Source organism: Canis aureus, chromosome 33 (assembly GCF_053574225.1).
Source record: "Canis aureus isolate CA01 chromosome 33, VMU_Caureus_v.1.0, whole genome shotgun sequence".
NCBI lineage: Eukaryota > Metazoa > Chordata > Mammalia > Carnivora > Canidae > Canis > Canis aureus.
Window position 1 is genome coordinate 10572800 of NC_135643.1, and position 25156 is coordinate 10597955.

The following is a 25156-nucleotide window of genomic DNA, read 5'->3' on the forward strand; positions in this document are numbered from 1 at the left end:
AAGACAGGGAAAAATGAAAATATAAAGGCAAAAAAAAAAAAAAGACTGCATTTATATTTCTAATAGTTTTTCATACATTTTATTGTTTGCTTATATCTTTGTGTATATCCAGGTGCAACCAGGTTTGTTCAAGTTTCTTCAGTGTTTTGGTTTTTTTTTTTCCGCCATTGTATCATCCAAAATAACCACAGAAATAAGACTTGTATTCTTATTTCTTCTTTTTCTTTTTATGTTGGAACACACGTTAAGCTTCTGATAAAATTAGCTTTGGCCTTGAGTTAAAAACTAGGAATCAAAAGTATGTTTATTTAATTTGTCTTATTTATGCAGCTTAAAGAGCTTCAAAATAAAACCTGGACAGAGAATAAAAATTTGTTATGTTAGCTTATAACAGGTATGAAATAAATTCATAGTCCAGAGTCAGGAAAAAATTAACTAGGATTACAATCAAAAGCAGATGTGAATATTTGATAAGCATTTTCTTTTTATGGCACAAACTTACTATATTGGATTAAAATGTATTTGAAAATAATCTTGCTTCTCTGTCTTTGTAGTAATCCCCCTTCCCCTCTACCACCAAACACGACTCTTGGGCAGAGCTATCAACCCCAGTCAGAATCTGTTTCCACTAATTCAATGGATAGATATCATATACGTCACATTTTTGAACCAACTAGACAAGAAAGCTTGACATCTTTGAAAAATGACTTGGAAAACCACCTTGAAGACTTTGAGCTGGTGAGTCATTTCCTCTGTAAAGAAAATTCCATATTTCCTCAAGTAAGGTGTAGTCATACACAATTTCCCTTTAGAGTAACTTCATATCCATGTCCAATAAGTAGATAACATACCTGGTGTATTTCTCTGCTGTGAATCAGAGGGGAAAGGCAAAAAGACCTGGGTATATATCCTTACCCTACCCCTAACTTGCTATAATCGGGCAGTTGCCTATAGAATTACTTAATTCTTCTGAGCCTTAGTAGTTCTGGCTATAAGTAACCTCATAGGATTGTAATAAGGACTGTGGAAATATGTGTAGAGCATGTAAGACAATATCTACTATTTCCCAAATTCTGATGAGTTATCTACTTAATTTTTAATCAAGTTTGGTTTTTTCTTTTTAATTTTATTTATTTATTCATAGAGACACACAGAGAGAGAGGCAGAGACATAGGCAGAGGGAGAAGCAGGCTCCATGCTGGGAGTCCGACGCAGGACTCCATCCCGGGTCTCTAGGATCACGCCCTGCGCCAAAGGTGGCGCTAAACTGCTGAGCCACCCGGGCTGCCCAGAATGATTTCCTTTAGAAGTGTGTCATCACCCCATAAGCTGTCAGCAACCTTCATCTCATTCAAAAATCTTCCAAAAAAAATTTTTTATGCAAGTAAATGAAGTTGTAATATTTAGTCATCAAAAGATTTTGTGTTTTTACCAGAAAACCTTTTCTTTAATGGCTCTTGGCATCTGTCTAGGCTGTTTAGAAATATATGAAGATTTTTTCTGAACCTTTTGCTCAAAATGTATTCTTTGATCATCAGAGTATAACCACTAAGGTGTCCTTGTTTATTCTGAAAATACAGAAAGTGAAGCATGAGTAAATTTTGTCTCAGCTGTTTTTAAACAAGCACATAGTGTTGTATCAAAAGCCAACTTTATGGGACACCTGGGTGGCTCAGTGCTTGGGCATCTGCCTGTGGCTCAGGGCATGATTCCAGAATCTGGGATCGAATCCCACATTGGGCTCCTTGCAGAGAGCCTACTTCTCCCTCTGTGTCTCTGCCTCTCTCTCTGTGTGTCTCTCATGAATAAATAAATAAAATCTTTTAAAAACATAAAATAAACCCAACTTTACATGGAGGTACATTCTATTTAGAATTGGATAGACCTAACTTCTTCACTTGGTTAAGATCAGTAACCTTTTAAAATTCGGATCCCTCCTCTATTATTCAATAGAAATAATAGTCCTTTGTGTTCATTGATGGACAAAGATAGACAACCTGAAGAGTCACTGTTTTCTTCCCTTAGGAAGTAGAACTTCTCATTACCCTAATTAAATCAGAAAAAGGAAGCCTGGGTTTTACAGTAACCAAAGGCAATCAGAGCATTGGTTGTTATGTTCATGATGTCATTCAGGATCCAGCCAAAAGTGATGGAAGGCTAAGACCTGGGGACCGGCTCATAAAGGTGAGACTTTACCAGAATGGTTTTGTGCAAATGTAGGCCAAGACTGAGCCAGGGCTGGAGAAGGAAGACCAAGAAGGCTGAGTTAATTAACACTCCATTTGTTTGTTTGGTTTATATTTTCCATCTCCATCTCTTTAAAGATAAAGGCCTTTATAAATTTTTAGTTCCCTTTCTAATTAGAAAGTCCCTCTAATCTCAGTTAAAGTATTAAATAAGTCATCTTGGTTATCAGGGACAAAAAGTTTCTTAAATTACTCTGAGGATAAATTTCCTATATTAGCAAAATAACGAGGCATTTGTATTACACATTATTACTTTGCATGTAATTACTTGATTATTATACTTACGATTTCCACAGTAAAGGGAATTAACAATAAATTAGAGACCACTCTCTTACTGGCTAATATACAACTAGGGAGTTGCAGTATTTTCATGGCAACTTCTAATCCTGTTTTGCCTCTTTCTCGTTTTTGTAGGTTAATGATACAGATGTTACAAACATGACTCACACAGATGCAGTGAATCTGCTCCGAGCTGCACCCAAAACAGTCAGATTACTTCTAGGACGAGTTCTAGAATTACCCAGGATGCCAGTGCTGCCTCATTTGCTACCTGACATTATATTAACATGCAACAAGGAGGAGTTGGGTAATGCACATTCAAACTTTGTGCAGTGTGACTTTCTTGGCTAGATTAAAGAAAGTACTCTTAAGACTAAGGAAACCAACATTTTCTGTTCCCAAAGGTTTTTCCTTATCTGGAGGTCATGACAGCCTTCATCAAGTGGTATATATTAGTGATATCAATCCAAGGTCAGTTGCAGCCCTTGAGGGTAATCTCCAGCTATTAGACATCATCCACTATGTGAATGGAGTCAGCACACAAGGAATGACCTTGGAAGAAGCTAAGAGAGCATTAGACATGTCACTTCCTTCAGTGGTGCTGAAAGCAACAAGGTATTTTGCAATTACAAGTGGGTTGTGTGTGTTTGCACAAGTTCCAGACTGTTGATTATACTTATGCTATCTTAAAAAGATATTCCTGAATTAGTAATTCACAGACTACACCGGCAGAAATTAATAAAGTTGGAAACTTTTTTTTTAAGTTTTTTATTTATGTAAGTAACCTCTATACTCAACATGGGGCTTGAACTCACAATCCCAAGATCAAGAGTCAGATGCTCTTCCAACTGAACCAGCCAGCCCACTCCCAGAATAGACTTCTTGATGGGAGATTCGAAGAGCACTTTAAGTGAATGAATATTTGATATGTGTGTGCATTTGTTAATAGGGTGGTTACCACATTTGTCAGGATGTTTTCAGTTGCAAGTAATAGAAAAATACAACTCAACTTGGTTTAAGCAATAAAGGGAATTTACTGGTTATTGTGATTTTAAAAGCCCATAATAAGGTGGTCATCAGATACAGTATGATCAGGGGTCTGGCTCCATTTTTTGCTCTTTTCAGTTATTCTCTTTTCTGTGTATGTATTTCCTTCATAATTGTTAAGTGGCTCTCTCCATTTCATGCCTCACACCTGCATACTGTACTCTCCAGAACAGTCTTCTGACAAATCTCACCAATAACCATGGTACGGCAAAGACTGTCTGCTGATTGCCTTAGACCTAAATTAAGACCAGCCCCTGAATTGAGGTAAAGGGACAAAGAATATACTGATTGGCCTAGGCCAGTCCTGGGCCATTCACAGAGCTGGGAAACCTCATATCTACAACCAATGAGGCATAGAAACCACTTTCACTATACCTCATAACAATTTCACATTATAAGAAGTGCTAATGGCAACTTTTCTTTCACTTAATAATAGAAATAAGATGGAAAAAAAGAATGCATTAACTTCAAATTACTATGGATACAATGGCTTAAATGATACAAGTTTATCCTCTTAATAGTCTTGAAAGTCAGAAATACAAAGTAGGTTTCACTGGAAATCAAGATGTTACCAGGGCTGTATTCCTTCTGTAGGTTCCAGAAGGAAATCCATTTTCTTGCCTTTTCCACCTCCTGGAGATTTCCCCATATCCCTTGGTTTATGGGCCCCTTCCATCTTCAAAGCCGGTAGTCACAGCACTCTACTTCTATTGTCCCATCTCTTTCTCTGACTCTGTCTTTTCCTGCCTTCTTCTTTTACTTATAAGGGCCCATACTTTGGGCCCACCCAGATAGTACAAGATAATCTTCCCATCTTTAGATCCTTAACTCACATCTGCAAAGTCCTTTTTACCATGTCCAGTAACATACTCATAGATGTGGAGGATTGGAATGTGGACACCTTTATGGGGCCATTATTCTGCCTATCACAATGTACGTACAGCCAGGCTTTCTAGATTACAGATTTATGTTACATTGGTATCTGTGATACATGGTGAGTTTTACATAGTATGTCTTTCAAAATATAGGAACCATAATTGAATCATTTGATCATAAACATTTGTTCCTTCTAAACCTTTAAATCAGATTGTGTACGTCTTTCTCTGAATGTAATCCCTGATCTGTTTCCCTCCTATGTTTCTAAAACTTAGATTGTCTTAACGTTTATTTTCATAGGAGTAGCTAAATCTTAATTGGCAGAGGAGGAAAGTGTTCAAACAACCTGGAAAATATTTTTGTGAAAACTGACATCTCTGCTGACCATAGATCTAGCTGAAATTTTTTTGCCTCAAAATCCATAAAGTACCCTTTACCCTAACCCTGAAATCACTTTCTTTTGCCTTTCCGCTTTTTCTCATCACTGTAGTCACTACAGATATATTGGTGGCAAGTCACAATTACTTTTCCCTTCATTCTTCCTCCAGCGTTCTCCACTATTATATATATCTGCCCTCTTTAAAGTCCACAGGGTAGCAAAGCGGAGAAGTATATATTTGTGGTAATTATCTATATGTCAAGAACTGTACAGGGTCTGTGGTCTTAACCTACTTGCAAGCTAATAAACCAACTAGTTACGATTTCTTGGGTGCTGATAGAAGAGTATGAAATTCCTGGATGAGAGACAAACTATTTTTTCAGTAACCACAAGCAGCATGGGCATGGTACTGGTGTCGATTCCACGCATCTTCTAAGTCTCCTGAAGACACATGGGGCCTAGTGGATTCCTGAACATGCAGTGGGTTGTATTACAGGAGAGGAATACCAGGAGGAGAAGAGGAGCCTGCCCCTATGGCAGCTTGTAAGAAAATCTGCTTTTTATTTGGAGAGAGCGGTTGTTACCTCATACTTCAAGCTTGTTCACCACAAACAGCCATGAGAATTGGTGCAGATAAAAAAACAGTCAGGGCCTTGCACTTCTGGGATACCCAGAAGGATATACAAGAGCTTAGAACCCATGGCAAATTGCTTCTCCTAGCACTGTATACTTTAGGTAGACTCCCTTTTCTTTCAAGTACTAGCACCATAAGATTGCATACTAGTCCTCTGCTTCCAAGGTACTTTTTGACAGCTTTTCACATTGGGTGACACTATCCTTCTTACAATCCTTTGAATATATATATTTTGTTGAGGTTTTCTTTCACTTTAAATAATTACAAAAAAAAAAAAAAACGTGCATCAAGGTCTTCAGATATACATACCTTAGTGATCTCTAATTCCTAAGTTATCTTTGAACTATCACCTGAGTGACAGTGAATAAGTAATTAGATCATGAATATTGCAAGTGTTTTAAATAAGAGGGAAAATGTGGTAGTGTATTAAACTGAAACCCAGAGAAAGATCATGTAAAGAAGTGATTCTTAATCTTTTTTTAGTCAAGAATATCTCCCTCCAGAAAACATGTAGATGAAAACTGATAAAATTTGTCTACAGTTTCAGAGGTGCCTAGACCCTCCCAAAGCCCATCTAAAATAAAATTCCTGAGGCTCAATAGTGGCAAGTGGTTCAGAGGGTATATAAACAAAGATCTTAATTTGGAGTTGCCATTTCCTTTTTTTTTTTTTTTTAATGACACAGAGATGGTCATCCAGTGGTCCCAAGTTCTAAGAGGTCTGCTGTTTCAACGCCAAAGTCAACAAAAGCCAATGGTAAGGATACATTCATTTTATGGCACACATAGTTACACAGAGATAAATATGTTTTTCCCAAAAGCAAGTTTGGAGACTATCAGACTATCATTACAATGTTTTTATTGCCCTTCCAGAGTGTTTTTCAGGATCTAAAGTGCAAAAAATTACATTTATGTAAAAGCATCTCTAAAATTCAGTGTGTAATAGGAAATAGTAGAGCAGCATGGACCATGGAATTTATAGCCAAGTAGACCTGACTATATTAAGTTCTATGTGACCTTAGCAAGTTACTTGATCCATATCTATTTCCTATCAGTAAAATAAGAATATTAGTAATATCTATCTTGTAAGGTTATAATGAAACATAAATACAGTAATAACACGTGTAAAGCTTGTCAAAATGATTGTCACATAATATGTTCAGTTATTGAATCTCTTCTCTGTGCCAGGCATTGGTCTGGCATTGTGAATATTGCAATGAATAAACAAAATATCTTGTCTTACATTCTAGCATAATAATAGAAATTGTAGTATTAAGTAGTTGTGGCAGTCACTAACATAAATTTAATGCTTATTCTGGACTAAACATTCTTCTAATTGCTTTAATCCTCATAACAACCCTGTAAGAATAGTATTACTATTATTCTCCATTTATAGAAGGGGAAACTGAGACAAAGCAGTTTTATAATTTACCCAAGCTCACAGAGTTAATAAATTGTTGAGCCAGAATTTGAACTGCGGTGTCTGGTTCCACACTCTCATTTACATAATTGGGTTCATGTAGCTTTTTTATTTTTTTAAGATTTTAAAATTTTAATTATTCATAAATAAATAAACTTATTTTTATTCATAAATTTATTTATTCATAAATAAATTTATTATTCGTGAGAGACCCAGAGAGAGAGGCAGAGACCTAGGCAGAGGGAGAAGCAGGCTCCCTGTAGAGGGAGCCTGATGTGAGACATGATCCCAGGACCCCAGGACCACACCCAGAGCCAAAGGCAGATGCTCAACCGTTGAGACACCCAGGCGCCCCAGTAAATGTAGCTTTTAAATGCTAGTGTTGGGCAACCCCAGGTAGCTCAGTGGTTTAGCAACATCCTCAGTCCAGGGACTGATCCTGGAGACCCGGAATCAAGTCCCATGTCGGGCTCCCTGCGTGGAGCCTGCTTCTCCCTCTGCCTGTGTCTCTGCTTCTCTCTCTCTCTCTCTCTCTCTCTCTCTCTCTCTCTCTCTCTGTCTCTCATGAGTAAATAAATATGATCTTAAATAAATATATAAATAAATACTAGTGTTAATATAATAATAAGAATGATAGACACAGGGAAATGGGGTTGAAATTACTGTATTGAAATGTGAAGTCAGTACTTCATACATAACTAAAGTTTTAGGTTATCAGGTAGTGATATCTAAATACCAAAGGAATCTCACTACTGCAGTTGTAGTTTATTGCTAAATACTAAAGCACATCTGTTTGCCTCCTTCTCTGTTATCTTGAATTCCTTAGGAATCCTTGTTGCTCTCTAATAGTTCAGTTCACATTAGAGTCTGACTATCTCACAGAACTCAGGAGAGCATTTTTCTAATAACCTCTCTACCACCTGTTCCTAACTTTCAGAGCTAAAGAAAGCTGTGCCCTGTCCCTGCTGTAGAAATTGCCTAGTGATTTGTCTTTTTGGGGTTCTCTGACTTGACTCCCATAGAACTGATTTCATGAATTCTGATAATCAAATAGTTACCAATAATAGGGACTTTTTTTATAGTGATGGGAATATAAAATGATATAACCATTTTTATAAAACAGTTTCTTAAAAATTTAAACATGTGCCTCCCATATGATCCAGCCATCCCACTCCCATTTGTTTACTTAAGAGGAAAAAAAGGGATCCCTGGGTGGCGCAGCGGTTTAGCCCCTGTCTTTGGCCCAGGGCGCGATTCTGGAAACCCGGGACGAATCCCACGTCGGGCTCCCAGTGCATGGAGCCTGCTTCTCCCTCTGCCTGTGTCTCTGCCTCTCTCTCTCTCTCTCTCTCTCTCTCTGTGACTATCATAAATAAATAAAAATTTAAAAAAATTTTAAAAAAAGAGGAAAAAAAAAGAACATATCCATACACAAAAACCTGTACATGAATGTTTTAGCAGCTTCCCTTGTAAAAGCCAAAATCAAAAACCACTCAAATGTCCAAAAACTATTGCAGGAATAAACCAATATATCCAAACTATAGAATATTAATCAGTAATTAATAAAAATGGTCTGTTGGGGCATATAGCAACATCATCAAAATAACCTCAAAATAAGACCACTGAGTGAAAGAAGCCAGACAGAAGAGTTTATACTATATTATTCCATTTATTCAAAATTATAGTGACAGCAGATTAGTGGTTGCTTGGAGACAAGGTATGAGGGACAGCTGGGGAATAGAAGGGAGAGAATATAAATAATAAACTATTTTGTTTTGTACTATTCCAGTATGATTCTTCGAACCAGTAGTTTATTATTGGTATACTTTTTCAGTATTTTTCCTGGAAATGATATTAAAAGGCATTCTTAAGTCTTTGTAACATTATCCACGTAATCATAGAAATTCATCCCTGCAAATTTCATGTCAACCTTCATCTTTCTAGGCGAAAAATTTTTTAAACATTTATTTATTTATTTATTTATTTATTTATCTATCTATCTATCTATCTATCTATCTATTTGAGAGAGAGAGAGCGAGCAGTGCTTGCATGAACAAGTCAGGGAAGGGGCAGAGCGAGACTCTCAAGCACAGTCCCCGCTGAGTGTGGGGGCTTAACTCAGGGCTTGTTCTCATAACTTATAAGATTATGACCTGACCAAAGTCACGTAAATGACAGAGCTACCCAGGTGCTGCTCTAGGTAGAATTATATTTAGGTCTTTCTCAAATAGAAGTCCTTGAATACACATACCTGTATTTTTTTTTCTTTTCTATTCTTTTCCTTTTTAACTTTTCGAAATTCTACTATCTCTTTCAAAATCACTTAAAAATAAAATTCATTAAAAATTTAATGAATCAGATTATTTTTAAATATGACTTTTTAACTATAAGAGAGAATTTCATTTTAATAAATGTATTGAATCTTCATACTGATGGCTAAGAGTTAAAATTAACATTTGGTGTAGACATATATTAAAATTTCCACTTGGGCAGCCCAGGTGGCTCAGGAGTTTAGCACCACCTTCAGCCCAGGGCATGACCCGGGATTGAGTCCCACATGGGGCTCCCTGTGAGGAGCCTGCTTCTCCCTGTGCCTGTGTTTCTGCCTCTCTCTCTCTCTGTGTGTCTCTCATGAATAAATAAATAAAATCTTTAAAAAAAGTTCCACTTAATTGTATCCATAACTTATTTTACTATGTTAAATCGATAGCCTTGCAGCGGTTTGGCGCCTGCCTTTGGCCCAGGGCGCGATCCTGGAGACCCGGGATCGAATCCCACGTCGGGCTCCCGGTGCATGGAGCCTGCTTCTCCCTCTGCCTGTGTCTCTGCCTCTCTCTCTCTGTGAGACTATCATAAATAAATTAAAAATTAAAAAAAAAAATAAAAAGTTTAAAAAAAAAATCGATAGCCTTTATGAAATGATATACATGGCTTGCTGTCTTCCTTTAAGTGGTAAAGTGAGTATAGGTCAGCACCTGTGATTATCTCTCCCATTCAGCTGGGATAATTTATATTCAGTGTCTCACACTAGAATTATTCAGCCCAAACTGAGCTTTCATGCAGACTACAGTATTTTTTTGTTAAGAAATTAGCTTTTTCCTTGGGATAAACCCTTTTGTAATATTTGATTCCATCTAATTGGTTTTTGTTTTGTTTTGTTTTGTTTTAAAGATTTTTTTGTTTGTTTGTTTATCATGAGAGACACACAGAGAGAAGTAGAGAGATAGGCAGAGGGAGAAGCAGGCTCCCCACAAGGAGCCTGATGTGGGACTCAATCCCATGACCTTGGGATCACAACCTGAGCCAAAGGCAGATGCCCAACCACTAAGCCACCCAGGTGTCCCCCATCTAATTGGTTTTAAATCGCTTTGTAATATGACCTCTTTTGGTGTACTAATAAAAATAAGAACATGCACAGAAATGTGGGTTTTCTTTCACTATTTTGATGTCTCTATTGTGGTTCTAACTTTCTGTATTGTCCCTTTTAGGTCATCACACTTTGGAGCCTTGCCACAAGCCTGCCCTCACTCCTAGTAATTCATTCTCCAAGGTAAGGAAAAGGCCATCTTCTTCGTGTTATACTTCCTTATCTAAATAACCAGCTTGGGAAAAAATACAAACAAACAAACAAATAAATAAATAAACAACCAACCAACCAACCAGCTTGGTTGTGTCTTGAACCAAACTGATTTCACATTTAAATATTTGCCCTTTTTAGATACATGTAATGATAATAGGATATATTTTAGTGAACCCATGGGCCTTGCTAAGGAAATCACAGAGTGTAAAGCTCCCACACAAGCAGTCCTACATCTTTGGCACATATTCAGTTCTTATATAAGCTTACTTAAATAGATAGCTTTAGTGCTGGGATTTTTCTTTTCTTTTCTTTTTTTTTCCTTCTTTTTTTTTGCACAATTCTTGGGTTGTGTCTTAGATACCCAGAAGAGAAGAACATACATAATGAAGAGTTGAATTGGTCTTTTGGGTTAATGTTGACCAGCAGTGACTCTCAAATGACAGGTCTATACTGCTAGTAAGGAAAAACAGTACTGATAAAAGATACAGGCTTATTTGCTATTTAAAAGACATGGAAAATGCTTTGCTGCATAATCAAATGTAAGAACTTAAATCATTTAAGACTACCTCAGAGAAATCTGGAGGTGATTTAACAAAACTTTCTTTCTTTCTTTCTTTCTTTCTTTCTTTCTTTCCTTCCTTCCTTCCTTCCTTTCTTTCTTTCTTTCTTTCTTTCTTTTCTTTTCTTTCTTTCTTTCTTCTTTCATTTCTTTCCTTTCTTTCTTAAAATTTTATTCATTTATTCATGAGAGATTCAGAGACTCTTCCTCACAGGCAGAGGAAGAACAGGCTCCATGCAGGGAGCCTGACATGGGACTCAATCCCAGGTCTCCAGGATCATGACCCGGGCTGCCCCTAACAAAACTACTTTAATATATAGCTGAATTCCACTTTGAGCTTTCTCTTTAAGGCCTTATGTATGCCCATTTGTTTGGTTAGCATTTCTTTTTATGATTTTCTTTTGGCTTGTAATGTACATTCTAAAATGGTCCCAGCTGGATCTTCATTTTGCAGAATTGTTTAATCCCACACACATTCCATACAGTCTGTTCCAAACCCCACTATTTAAGTCTTTCCATGTAAGATCCGGAGCTGAGGTATTGCTCTCCTAGTAATCTGAAAATTCTGTCATCACAACAAGCTTTCTGGGTCAGAGCTGGACTTAGCATAGAAGGAAAATTTGGTGATCAGAGGTCAAAATTCAGTGCCTTTCATCTCACTGGTCCAGCAAGTCTTGGAAACGTATTGTAGCAGAAGACTTATTAGGCAGAAATGATTGGGACACAAAAATAAAAATGTCTTGGTATGTTTATGGATTGAGATACAAGAACACCCACTATTCCCTGTTTATTCATAAGGTCTACAATTACACATAGCTGGAACACCTGAAATTTTATGTATTTAGTGTTAGTCATGCTGTATGGTGTTTATTTTCCTTTTAAATATCAGCATGTTTTTGAAAGGGAGCAGGGGAGATTTTCTGTTTAGATTAATATACAATCCTTAGAAAGTGGGACCTTTGTTATTCATGGTTGCAAATATTTGTTGTTGGAGTTCAAATCTTCCAGGAAGTCTTTCAAATAATATTCTGTCCTTAATGCCAATGTCTGTATTATGAATTTCTCATGAAGATTGGAGTTGCACAGTCCAATAAAACTTGACATTATGAAACAAGAATAATTATTTATGAGGAAATAATTCTATTGCATCTACTTTCTCTCTCTTTTTTTTTTTTTAAGATTTTATTTATTTACTCATGAGAGAGATAGAGACACAGGCAGAGAGAGAAGCAGGCTCCATTCAGGAAGCCCGATGTGGGACTCGATTCCATGCTCCGGGATCACGCCCTGAGCCAAAAGCAGACGCCCAACTGCTGAGCCACCCAGGCGCCCCTCTACTTTTTATCTTGATTAAAAAAGAGTAAAATCTTCAGAGCAAACCACCTTTTGTTTGTATATAACTGTTTTAACTTATTCCAGTCATTTCATGTTGCATTTTTACTCAAATCATTTTTCTTTTTTCTTTTTTTTTTAATTTTTATTTATTTGTGATAGTCACAGAGAGAGAGAGAGAATGAGGCAGAGACACAGGCGGAGGGAGAAGCAGGCCCCATGCACCAGGAGCCCAACGTGGGATTCGATCCCGGGTCTCCAGGATCGTGCCCTGGGCCAAAGGCAGGCGCCAAACCGCTGCGCCACCCAGGGATCCCTCAAATCATTTTTCTTTCAATAAGCCATGCACTATGAAGTGTTCACGACTTACCATTGAATTAGAAAATTACATTCTATTCGATGATTAATTTATAGTTATGAACTCATTGTTATTTTTCTTAAATTGAGATGAGATTTAGACTAGATTTGAAAATCTTTATATCCTGCAGTTGACCAGGGTACTAAACTAGAGTCTGTGTCCAAGTCATAGCTTCACAAATACTTATAATATTTTTTCCCTTTCTCTCAATTTCTAAGTTTAGTGATCCTAGAAGACTTTCCTAAAAAGTTTTATGAAAGACAAGTTCCATAAAATATGCCTCAAAAAAGAAATCTCTGCAGTCAAATAAATTTAGGAAATACTACATAATACAGGGTTTTTTTGGCAACTCAAAATTTAGAGTAGTAAACACTATGAGAGTTCTTGGAATAAAAATACTAATTTGATGTTGTATAATCTGTTTCCAGAGGTTTTCGATGATGGAAAGTCCCATCCTCTTTGTACATTCCATTGTACTGATGTGTGCTAGAAACACAGATCTATTATGGGGAGATAAAAAATGAATTTTGTACTAAGAAAGGGGAAAAGAAGGACATGGTGGGGCAATCTACAGTCCCTCTCTAATCCGGGAAGTTAGTAAAGTAGTAAACTAATTGTTTGCTCTGGTTTCATATTTTAGGTTAATGGGGAAGAAATAATTGAAGTTTTATACCCCAAAGGAAAATGCTCTACTTATCAGATGAAGGGATCAGCAAACTTGATTCTCTCCAAAGGTAGTTTTCCAAATCAGTCATCCAGTAACTCTAAAAGCCCTAATAATTCAGGTAATGAAGAAATATTAGGTATTGGGCATACATACTTCTATAGTGTAAAAAGGAAAGATTGTTGTTCAAAGAAATAAAAGAACAATGTAAAATTACTCATTAACTGCATTACTGTACAAATGTCCTGTATTCATTCTCATCTCTAATGTTAAAAATATTTTTAAATGATTGAAAAGATAGCTGTTTTTGTTAGTGTTTCTTATATTCTTTGAAGCAGCAACTCACCTAATAATTTTTAGAAAATTTTTCTTGAGGATGTTTGAGCTGCCTTTTTATATCCTTAATCTTGGATAAATTTTATTTCTTTTTTTGTTTTGTTTTGGGGTTTTTTTGGGGGGGTGTTTGTTTTTTAAAGAGAGAGCACACATGAAAGTACATGTGGGGGTGATGGGGAGGGGATGGACAGAGGGAGAGGGAGAGAGAGAATCAGAGGGAGAGAGGCTCCACATCCAGAGAGGAACGCCACTCAAGGGCTCGATCTTAGGACCCTGAGATCTGGACCTGAGCCAAAATCAAGTCCAGATTGAGCCACCCAGGCACTCCAATATGTCCTTAATCTTTATAACAGAACTTCTCTAGTTGAATTTCTTTCATGAATTAATAACTTGGGATTAATTTAGGAAAATAAGCATTAAGTTATTGAGTCTCATGAAAAGATTTATTCACAGACATAGATTTTGGCTTATTCTTTTTAAGTTGTGTTTGTGTTGTCCTTTGCCATGGCAGTCAGGGTAATACTAGAACTAGAAATGGCTAGGTTCCATGAGTGGAAACTGCTTTTCCAGTCATGGCTGCTTTTCAAAGTAGATGCTTAAAATTTGAAAGACCTGCTATATTCAATTTGCCATAGTATTTCCTTCTCATATCAATATTTTTAAAGTAAAATCTTTATTTTATTTCATTTGAATGTAATTTATTGTTTTTCAAGAATCTAATGTACAAGAAGATGATATTTATGATGACCCCCAAGAAGCTGAAGTTATTCAATCTCTGCTGGATGTGGTGGATGAGGAAGCTCAGAATCTTTTAAACCAAAATAATGCAGCAGAAGATGCCTGTGTTCCAGGTAGATGAATCAGAATGAATAAGCTGGTAAATGAAGGAGTATAAAAAGACCTCCAAGGAGCATTTTAATTCCTTTTGGTCCATTTATTTCTCTCCCAGATTCATTGAAAACCAATAGGAAGTTATCTGAAGAGAGAGCAGAAGATACAGACTATGATGGCTCACCTCTACCTGAAGATTTTACAGAGGTAAAATCTAAGATAATACCTAGATAAACACTCTAGGCTACTGTATCTTGTTAGAATTATGTATCTCCTTACTTAAACCTTGCTTTCTCTGCTGAAGCCTTACCACTGCCTCCATTGACTCTACCATTTCTGATTTTCCAGCACTGCTCATCACCTGCCCTAACCCTGACATTCACAGGTTCATATTTATTTGGTTGGTTCCCATAGGCATTTGAGTTTGCTTGAGTCTGTCCTAGTGTGCTTGGACTGCCATAGCAAAATAACACCAACTAGGTGGCTTAAAATACAGAAATTTATTTTCTCACAATTCTGAAGGCTAGAAGTCTAAGATCAACATGCCAGCAGGGTTGGTTACTGACGAGACCTCTCTCCTTAGCTTGCAGATGGCCACCTTCTCACTGTGTCCTCACATGGCCATTCCTCTGTGTTTGTGCACTCCTGGTACACTTCCTTTTCTTATAAGGACACCAGTCCTATTGGATTGGAGTCCCATCCTTATGACCTCATTTAGCCTTAAATACCTCCTGTCTCCAAACATTGTCACATTGGAGGGTAGTACTCCAACCTGTGAATTCTGGGGAATCACAATTCAGTCCATAACAGTCTTTGCTTGAACCAGTTATAAAATACAATTAAGTAAAACTTCATTCACAATAGTTAAAAACAAATAAAAGCTATAGGCATAAATTCAACCCAAAAAGTGTGAGACCTGTATTGTGAAAACTTTAAAGCTCTACAAAGAAGCAATGAAATATTAAAGAGAAATGTTTCTTATTCTTTGATAGAAAAAACCTAAAATTTAAATCCTCCCTAGATTTACCCATAAATTAAATATGGTCCCATAAAATATTTTGATTTTTTTTAATATAAGAAGCAGAATAACTTGGTTAAATAATTTTAAATTTCACTTGGAAGAAATTAAGATGTAAAACTGTCCAGTACAAATCTAAAAATTAAGGTTCAAGGGCACCTGGCTGGCTCAGTCACCTTCTGCCTTCAGCTCAGATCATGATCCTGGGGTCCTGGGATCAAGCCTTACATCAGGCTCCCTGCTCAGTGAGGAGTCTGCTTCTCCCTCTCCCTCTGCTCCTCCGCACCCCACTTGTGCTTTCTCCCCCATTCTCTCTCAAATAGTCTTTTATAAATCAATAAATAAATAAAATTAGGGTTCATATCATATAAGTTGTTCTACCACCCATAGCACAGATAGATCCCACAAATTTGCATCTTGAGAATTCAAGATGTTTAAGAACAAACATTTTGGGTCAGTCCATCCTTAAAATTAATAGATTGACACTTGAATGAATGGGACTTCAGAAGAGATTTTGACTAATAGTAAGCAAAACAAAAAAGTTAATAACATTCAGGAAAGGAGGAAACAAGGTACTGAGATAAAAACATGAAGTTCCATTTGTATTAGACTCTAAATGTTTTAAAATCACTATAGAATTATATTTAGAAGCAGACAAATTCGAAAAAGACAAATATGACTAATCTCCATAGCTGAAAGGAAGACTAAGCCAGGATTATGGAAAAAGTTTTCTGTTTCATCTTGTATTTCTAGAATATTGCCTATATTTGAGTAGTTTTAAGTTTCTTACAATTTCTGAAAATACCAGTTTTTCATAACTGCACCTCTTTGGGATCACTCTAAACAAATAGATTATTTACTGAATTGGTTCTTAACAGTGTATTCTATAGCCCTTTGTAACTTTTATTATTGAAATATAGTTGAAATACAATGTTGTATTAGTTTTAGTTATACAACATAGTAATTTAACACTTCTATACATTATGCATTGCTTACAACATTAAATGTAATTTACCACCTAGGTGCCACCATACAAAGTTATTACAACATTATTGACTCTACTTCCTGTGCTGTACTTTTAGTATTCATGACTTACTGATTTTATAACTGAAAGTTTGTACCTCTTAATCCCTTTCACCTATTTTGCCCATCCCTCCACCCCTATCCCCTCTGGCAACCACCAGTTTGTTCTTGTATTTACGAATCTGTTTCTATTGTTTATTTGTTCATTTATTTTTTAGATTCCACATCTAAGTGAAATCATATGATATTTGTCTTTCTCTGCCTTATTTCACTTAGCATGATACCCTCTAGGTCTGTCCATGTTGTCACAAATGGCAAGATCTCATTCTTTTTTTTATGGCTAATATTCCATTTTTTATATATACTACATCTTTTTTATTCATCTGTCGCTGGATGCTTGAGTTGCTTCCATATTTTGACTATTATAAATAATGTTGCAATAGTGCTCAGGTGGTGGAGCATGTGACTCGACCTCAGGGTTGTGAGTTCGAGCCCCATGTTGAGTGTAAAGATTACTTAAAAAAAATGCTGCAATAAACATAGGAGTACTTGTTTTCAAATTCATGTTTTCATTTTCTTTATGTAAATACTCAGGAGTGGAATGACTGGATTGTATATACAATCCTGGAAGTTTTAGGGTTTTCACCCTATAGGCCAAAGGTTAAGCTACTAATCATGGTATTATAAAGAGTATAGTATAATGCACAGTCACTTATCACTCTACACATAATTACCTCTTTAAAAAAAAAAAGATTTTATTTATTTATTCATGAAAGAGACAGAGAGAGGCAGTGATGGAGGCTCCCTGCAGGAAGCCTGATGGGGGACTCAATCCCTGAGGGGATCACCCCCTGAGCCTAAGGTAGACACTCAGCTCAACTGCTGAGCCACTCAGACACCCCTACACTTGACTACTTGACTACCTCTTAATGAAATACTTCAGGTCAATGTTGGAGTCTTATTTATGAATGAAGGAATGAATACCAGTCATATACATAATGTAAATTATCATCCAAACTTTCAAAACTTCATTTAGCTATTGCTGAACTAGTTTGACTCTGATTAATCTGGGGTAACAGGGTAAGAAGGTATGTCAGGGTTTCTGTCCTAAATTTGCTTGCATAGTCTAGTAGTCAATTTGGGAGTTGTACACATGGAAATAAGCATAATTTTAAAAACCATAGTAAAGTGGTGGCTGGGTGGCTCAGTCGGTTAAGCGCCTGCCTTTGGCTCAGGTCAGGTCATGATCCCAGGGTCCTGGGATCAAGCCCTGCATTAGGGCTCCCTGCTCAGTGGGGAGCCTACTTTTCCCTCTCCCTTTGCCCTCCCCCTCCACTGTGTTCTGTCTCTCACTTTTTCCTCTCAAATAAATAATATATTTTTAAAGATAAAATAAAACTATAGTAGAAAGATGTGCTAATAAATGTTTATATGGAGTTCAGAGAGTGTTTTAAAGAATTGGGGAATAATAGGGACTATACAGGAGTAGATGGGTATGGTTATTAAAGCTTCCTAGAGAATTAGCATTTTAAAGGTATTTGATAGGGGAGATGCTATGGGAAAGAGCATTCCATCTGGAGGAGTTGCTTAGCAAAGACTTGAAAGTCTAGATCAGCAGTCTTTTTGTTGAGGCAACACTATAGCTACTTCCTCCTCCAAAGAGCCTATAATCCAGAGTGAGAAGAGAGACTGAAGGCCAGTCTCCTTAATCCAGTTCTCCCTCATACACAGGTGAATTTTGCAAAAGTGATGGGAAATTGTTATCACTATCATTGATATCATTGTTACAGTAGTACTATATATTATTTCCACTTGGACTTTATCTCACTATTTTCATGTTAATAGCACTAGATTCTTATAAAAGACTTTATACTTTTCAAAATATTGCACTCATGGTAGATTCTTAGACCAAGATTATGATGAGAAGTAAGAAATCCAAATGACTTCACTTGGAATTAAAAATCTAACCCAGCCTAAAATTAATCAACTTCTAGAAACAGGTAAGGTCTCAAGAAGGTTCCTTTTAGTTGCCAGTGGATAAAAACATGCTACTTTTTTCTTCCTCAAAACAAGTGAGACAACCTTCTGTGGTTCAGGCATAAGCATGTGTAGGCACACAGTGGTAAACAAACAGATATGATTCCTGACCCCATGGAGCTTACAGTCTAATGGAGAAGACAAGAAAATGATTAAGTGAACACCCAAATAAATATGCAATTACAAGTTGTGATAAGATCTATGAGGTTTAAAAAGAAAAAAAAGTGCTACGAAAGAGAGTAAACCAAGGAGACCTACTTTGGACTAGGTGGTAAGGGAACATCCTCAGAAGGAAAAGGCACATTGAATAAAAAAAAAGTACCTTCCATAGGAAGAACTTTGTGGTGAAAAGAGGTGAGCGATTTCAAAGAAGTAAAAGAAAGACCCATGGGTTTGAAGCCACAGATAAATGGAGAGTAAAACCAGATGGATTGTAGAGGTAGACAGAGACCCGATAATTTAGTCTTAAAATGAAAGGAATTTCCCATTTGTTAAGATAATTTGTCCTAGGGGATCCCTGGGTGCTCAGTGGTTTGGCACCTGACTTCGGCCCAGGGTGTGATCCCGGAGTCCCGGGATCAAGTCCCATTTCAGGCTCCTTGCATAGAGCCTGCTTCTCCCTCCGCCTGTGTGTGTCTCTCATGAATAAATGAATAAAATCTTTAAAAAAAAATTGTCCTAATAAAGATTGAAATGTATTATTTATTAACCATATAAGAATGAAACATGAGGGTGCCTGGGTGGCTCAGTGGTTGAGTGTCTGCCTTCGGCTCAGGGCGTGATCCTGGAGTCCCGGGATTGGGTCCCACATCAGGCTCTTTGCATGGAGCCTGCCTCTCCTCCTTCTGCCTATGTCTCTGCCTCTCTGTGTCTCTCATGAATGAATAAATAAATAAAATCTTTTAAAAAAGAATGAAATTTGGCATCTCCTAATTGTAGCAAACTGCTCCTACAGTATTTGGGTCTCTGAGACATCATACTCAATTATAATATGAGCTGATTGACCTATGTTCTTCATGGAGAGACTCCTCACTTTAATAATAAAAAGGGGGATCCCTGGGTGGCGCAGCGGTTTGGCGCCTGCCTTTGGCCCAGGGTGCGATCCTGGAGACCCGGGATCGAATCCCACGTCGGGCTCCCGGTGCATGGAGCCTGCTTCTCCCTCTGCCTGTGTCTCTGCCTCTCTCTCTCTCTCTCTCTCTCTCTCTCACTGTGTGCCTATCATAAATAAATAAAATTTAAAAAAAATAATAAAAAGGCAAGATAATTTAACACACTGAATATTACTAAGATTTTTCTGGAGAGCCCATTTTTAGATCTTAAAATTGAAATAGTATAGCAGCATATACCAAATATGCATATCTAAATAATCATACTTTAACTTTTCATCTTGCTTTCTCCTTACCTCTATACCATTAATATCCCTTAAATAAGAAATGAAAAGCCAAAATGAATGTGAAGGTGAATAAGTGGAACCAGCAAAAACTCGTAGGTCACTGAAGATACCTTAGCCACAGTTTGACATTATTTGAATGTCATGTATGTCTTTGCTACATGAGGATGGACATAACAGTAAATATAGGAAATAACTAACAGGGAAGAATTGAACATTATGAGATTATTTTATTTTCTTTTAATGGGTTAATGTGAATTTTATTTCTCTGTATTGTAGTCTGTCAAAATGAATGGCTGTGAAGAATATTGTGAAGAAAAAGTAAAAATTGAAAGGTAAGAAAATAATCTTTTAAAGTATAATAATTCATTTCTTTTTAGAAGTGCTCAGATTTTCATTTAGATGTTGCTTTTGAAATTAATTTATCCTTTTCCAATAAAAAAAGTTTGACTAAATTATGGACCTGTGGTTGAATATTAATAATATTTTTAGGGATCCCTGGGTGGCGCAGCGGTTTGGCGCCTGCCTTTGGCCCAGGGCGTGATCCTGGAGACCCGGGATCGAATCCCACGTCAGGCTCCCGGTGCATGGAGCCTGCTTCTCCCTCTGCCTGTGTCTCTGCCTCATTCTCTCTCTCTCTCTCTCTGTGACTATCACAAATAAATAAAAATTTAAAAAAAATAAAAAAATAAAAAAATAAATAAACTACTATTACAGGGAGGGTCTAGTGACATGTAACAATGTGTTTTTTAAAACATTCCTCAAAAAAAGAAGTATATCCTTGACCATGGGGAAAAAAATGAAAGAAAGGTCAAAAAGGGAATGTACCAGAAATGATGATTATTATCTTCTAGTAGAATTAAAATAAAACCAAAGAAGATAAGAAACATTTTAAAACCCCACAATTGTTTCTTTTTGAAAACAGTTTCTAAATCAAAATAGGATTTTTCCAATACATTGTTTAATATTTTAAAAAGTTATATGTATTGTTAGCCAACAAAGTGATTGTACATGAATAAACTTTGCTCCATATTAGATGATAACAATCAAAGAGAACTACTTGCTTTTTCCTAGAAAAGCAAATTAACAGTGAATTTTTCACAAGTAAAATTAGAAAAAAGGAGTACATATTATTGTAGAAATGTGTACAGTTTAATTTTTTAAAATTAGCAAATATCTGAGCCAGCTGCCAATAATTGTAAAGATACAGGCTCTGCTCTGTTAGGAAAGAGGAGGAAGGAGGAAGGGTAAATTAGTGTATGTAATTTATTTGGGTGTCAATTAGAAACACTATTAACATATAAGTTTTATTTGCATGTTACTAACTCTTATATATACTTCTTAATTTTAAGATCTCTTAAATCATGAAGGGTCTTATAATCATAAATATTCTTTCTTAATGTAAACAAAATAATAGTCTATCTTACAATTATGGGTGTCATAGATTCAAAGAATTGTAGTACATAACCTTCAATCTAGTAATTTTATTTCTAAGAATTGTTCCCACTACCATATATGTGCAAAGACAGTTCTACAAAAATTTAATTGCAACATCATTTATACTTCTAAAGAAAAACATAATATACAAAAAATAAATTAAGGTATACTCATACAAGCACCTATGAAATACTACAAGCAGTTAATCAAAAGAATGAGAAATAAGAGGAATGCCTGATGGAAAGATCTCCAAACTATACCCTTGTAGACAAAATAGAATTACTAGATGACAAAGGCAACCTTACAGATGTAGAGCTTGCAAATTAAATATTAATTATAGGGACACCTAGGTGGCTCAGCGGTTGAGCGCCTGCCTTTGGTTCAGGGTGTGATCCCGGGGTGCTGGGATCAAGTGCTGCATCGGCTCCTTGTGGGGAGCCTGCTTCTCCCTCTGCCTGTGTCTCTGCCTCTCTCTCTGTGTCTCTCATGAATAAATAAATAAAATCTTTAAAAAAAAATGTTAATTATAACCCACAATTGGCTGAAGAAGAGGAAAGGATCCACCATAAAAGCAGCATAATTACTGCCCTGTTATTGACAGTTGAGGAGCATTGTACGTGTCTTGCTTTAATGGTATCTATTCATGGCATCAAACAGAGGTATTCTGCTTTGTTTCCCCTGAATATCATAAAATGTAAAAATGTATTCAGCCTTTTACATTATCCTTTTCATCTCATCTCTAAACATTTCTTCTGCCTAGATTCTCTTCCCTAGCCATCTACCTTACCAGGGAGATGGCATCTACTGTGCACCCATAGAATAATGAGAATTTGTACTGTGCTTTAGTACATTAAGTGAGTACCCTGATACAGAAGTGTCCTTCTAGCCCCCAATTGTAGCAAAATATGGATATTCATCAATAGAGACTTCTATAAATAAATTAAGGTACATCCATACAGTACAACAGTAGGTAACTGTTAAAAAGAGAGTCTCCTGAGTGGCTCAGTCATTTAAGCATCCAGCTCTTGATCTCAGCTCAGGTCTTAATCTTAGGATCATGAGGTCAAGCCCCACATTGGGCTCCACACTGGGCATGGAGCCTACTTTAAGAGAGAGAGAGAGAGAGAGAACTATACAAACACAATTGTAATGGGTTATCCATTTTGAAGGGCAGAAACAAACCACCACTTTCTCTATTCCCAAGAGGACTCTTTCATTCTAAGGTCCAAAGACAGGATCTGTTTGAGGATAAATTTTTTTAAACTATATTAAACAATTCTGCACTTCAGTTTAATTTCCACCTACCAATGAATTTTAGGAATTCTGGACTTGGGTTTTTTTAATAAGATGATCTATTTTTATATTTCATGATAATTGTAGAGGAAACAAGGGGTTCAAGAACATAATATTTAAATTTATTTTGGGGACAAAACAAGAAAATATTACCAATGTGTTTTGTTATCATAGCTTGATTCAAAAGTCACAAGAAAGGAAGCCTGAAGATGACGATGAGATAACATGGGGAAGTGATGAATTGCCAATAGAAACAACAAACCATGAAGATTCCAATGAAGGCAAGAATTTTATGAGCAATTTTTTTTGTGAAAAATATGGATAAAAAATAAGCATTTGAAAAGGAGTTTTCTGGGTATAGGGATGTGTTATTTAACTGTAAATGTACATTATTTGGCCCTATATGTAAAATAAAATCACATAGACAAACACCAACATTCAATTATATAGCTAGGTATTTGCACAGGTATAAGCTGAAATTTTCAGTGGCTTGAGGGAAAACCCACAAATAAATGTGTTAAATACTTAGAAACACAAAGTCAGGCGCCTGGGTGGCTCAGTGGTTGAGCTCTGCCTTCAGCTCAGGTAGTGATCCCGGGGTCCTGGGATAAGTCCCCACATCGGGCCCCTGCAGGGAGCCTGCTTCTCCCTCTACCTGTATCTCTGCCTCTCTCTGTGTGCATCTCATGAATAAATACATAAAATCTTAAAAAAAAAAAAAAAGAAAAAAGAAACACAAACTCACAATTTTGCCATTCTGAATGAGAGTCAAGGAACACATTTTATTTATAATAAAATAGGCAGAATAGCTCAAAACTAGGAAATTACTACTCCAGCATCTCAGCCTCATTTTTTAAAAGCAAGAGTCCATTGCTCTGACCTATTACTGCCTCTTTATTTTATAACTGAGCCAGTGGAGAAATGAAGCTCTATCCAGTGTTTCATGTTACACTAATGCAATGAAGGAATGAACGACATGGTTTTGTCATCTGAAGTCTTAGTTGTTAAAGGAAATTAAAGAAGTTGAATTAACACTTTTTCAATTTAGGTAGATTGTTGGTGTCACTGATGGTGCTCTTGTCAAATCCTGTAGCCCATGCTCATCTCCAGCCTTTGAGCTCCTGTTGCCTTTACACTCAGTTCTGTAAAAGTTTACAGTTCTTTTTTATGACTGAATTCTGTATTTAGAGCTAGCCTTCACCCCACTGGATGTCTGGCTTCTTGAAGTATCTTGTATAGCTTTGTATACCCACAGAGCCTAGCATTATTGTTGCCTACATGGTAGCTGCATCATCAAAATACTTTAATCAACTAATTTACAAGTGTAGCTTTGTAGCTACCGTATCAAGAGCTCTCTCCTTTTTTCCAGCATAATCAGTTGCCTTCTGATATAAGCAGTTTCCATAGAGCGGGTACTAAATTAGATACTTATCTTTTCTAAGACACTGATGTCACTCGTTTGATAAGCTCCTGAAGACCCCACAGTTTCATTTGTATTGAGAAAACTATCAAATGCCAGACTGCCTCCTGGCACTGAGTACCAAGGAGGGGTAGAGAGAGGAGACACCAGTGTTACTAGTGAAATGAAATGTCCCATTGTAAGGAATTTCTGAAGCATCTCCCTTCATCTTTTCCCTATGTGCTTGGAAGCTAATTTAAGTTTTGCAAAGCAATAACAAGACTACATACGTTTTCATCAAGAAAAATCATGTCATTTGAGTCAAGAAAAGCAAAAAGAATAAATAAAAATTAAACTCTTCTAGAAACCGTAAGTACATGAGAGCCAAGAGCCTTAAGAATTTCTGAATACAGGACGCCTACGTGGCTCAGTGGTTGAGCGTCTGCCTTTGGCTCAGGAAGTGATCCTGGGGTCCTGGGATCGAGTCCCACATCAGGCTCCCCACAGGGAGCCTGCTTCTCCCTCTGCCTATGTATCTGCCTCTCTCTCTGTGTCTCTCATGAATAGATTAATAAAATCTTAAAAATAAAAAAAAGAATTCTGAACAGTGAAGTGTTTTCTTAAAAGTTGGGTACAAGGGCCTTGCTATGGCCAGATTTTATGTTAACTGTAGGTATCTGCCTACCTGTTCTCCTACCTTATTAATTCCTAAGACTCTTGCTTTCATAAAAATAGATGAGGTGAGAATAGGCTCAAATCAGTTCCCTTATTGGCTAAATTAGTTTTAGGGGAAATTTTTTTTTAAAGATTAACTGCTGTTGGGGCGCCTGGATGGCTCAGTCAGTTTAGGTGTCTGCCTTCAGTTTGGGTCATGATCTCAGGATCCTGGGATCGAGCCACACATCCCTTGTTGGGCTCCCTGCTCAGTTAGGGAATCTGCTTCTCCCTTGCCTGCTACCCCTCCCCAACCCTTGTGCTTTCTTTCTAAATAAATAAATAAAATCTTTTTTTTTTTT

At 36.8% G+C, this 25156-nt stretch overlaps 2 protein-coding genes across 10 annotated transcripts in view; one reads left to right on the plus strand and one right to left on the minus strand.

The window, feature by feature from the left end:
• The window catches only part of PTPN13 (protein tyrosine phosphatase non-receptor type 13), a 202668-nt gene that overhangs the window by 165431 nt on the left and 12081 nt on the right, over positions 1-25156 (plus strand). For 7 of the 9 annotated variants that reach the window (XM_077882784.1, XM_077882786.1, XM_077882789.1 and 4 more), the window contains 11 exons: positions 555-738; positions 2026-2184; positions 2661-2832; positions 2930-3140; positions 6147-6217; positions 10369-10430; positions 13350-13494; positions 14423-14560; positions 14659-14747; positions 20291-20346; positions 22916-25153. In XM_077882784.1, the coding sequence (XP_077738910.1) occupies positions 555-738; positions 2026-2184; positions 2661-2832; positions 2930-3140; positions 6147-6217; positions 10369-10430; positions 13350-13494; positions 14423-14560; positions 14659-14747; positions 20291-20346; positions 22916-23066 (1438 nt within the window). In that variant the 3' untranslated portion in view covers positions 23067-25153. Of the gene's footprint in view, positions 1-554; positions 739-2025; positions 2185-2660; positions 2833-2929; positions 3141-6146; positions 6218-10368; positions 10431-13349; positions 13495-14422; positions 14561-14658; positions 14748-20290; positions 20347-22915; positions 25154-25156 lie in introns of those variants that run through there. The other 2 variants (XM_077882792.1, XM_077882787.1) reach the window with 2 other exon arrangements.
• The window catches only part of SLC10A6 (solute carrier family 10 member 6), an 82767-nt gene that overhangs the window by 12018 nt on the left and 45593 nt on the right, over positions 1-25156 (minus strand). The window lies entirely within an intron of this gene.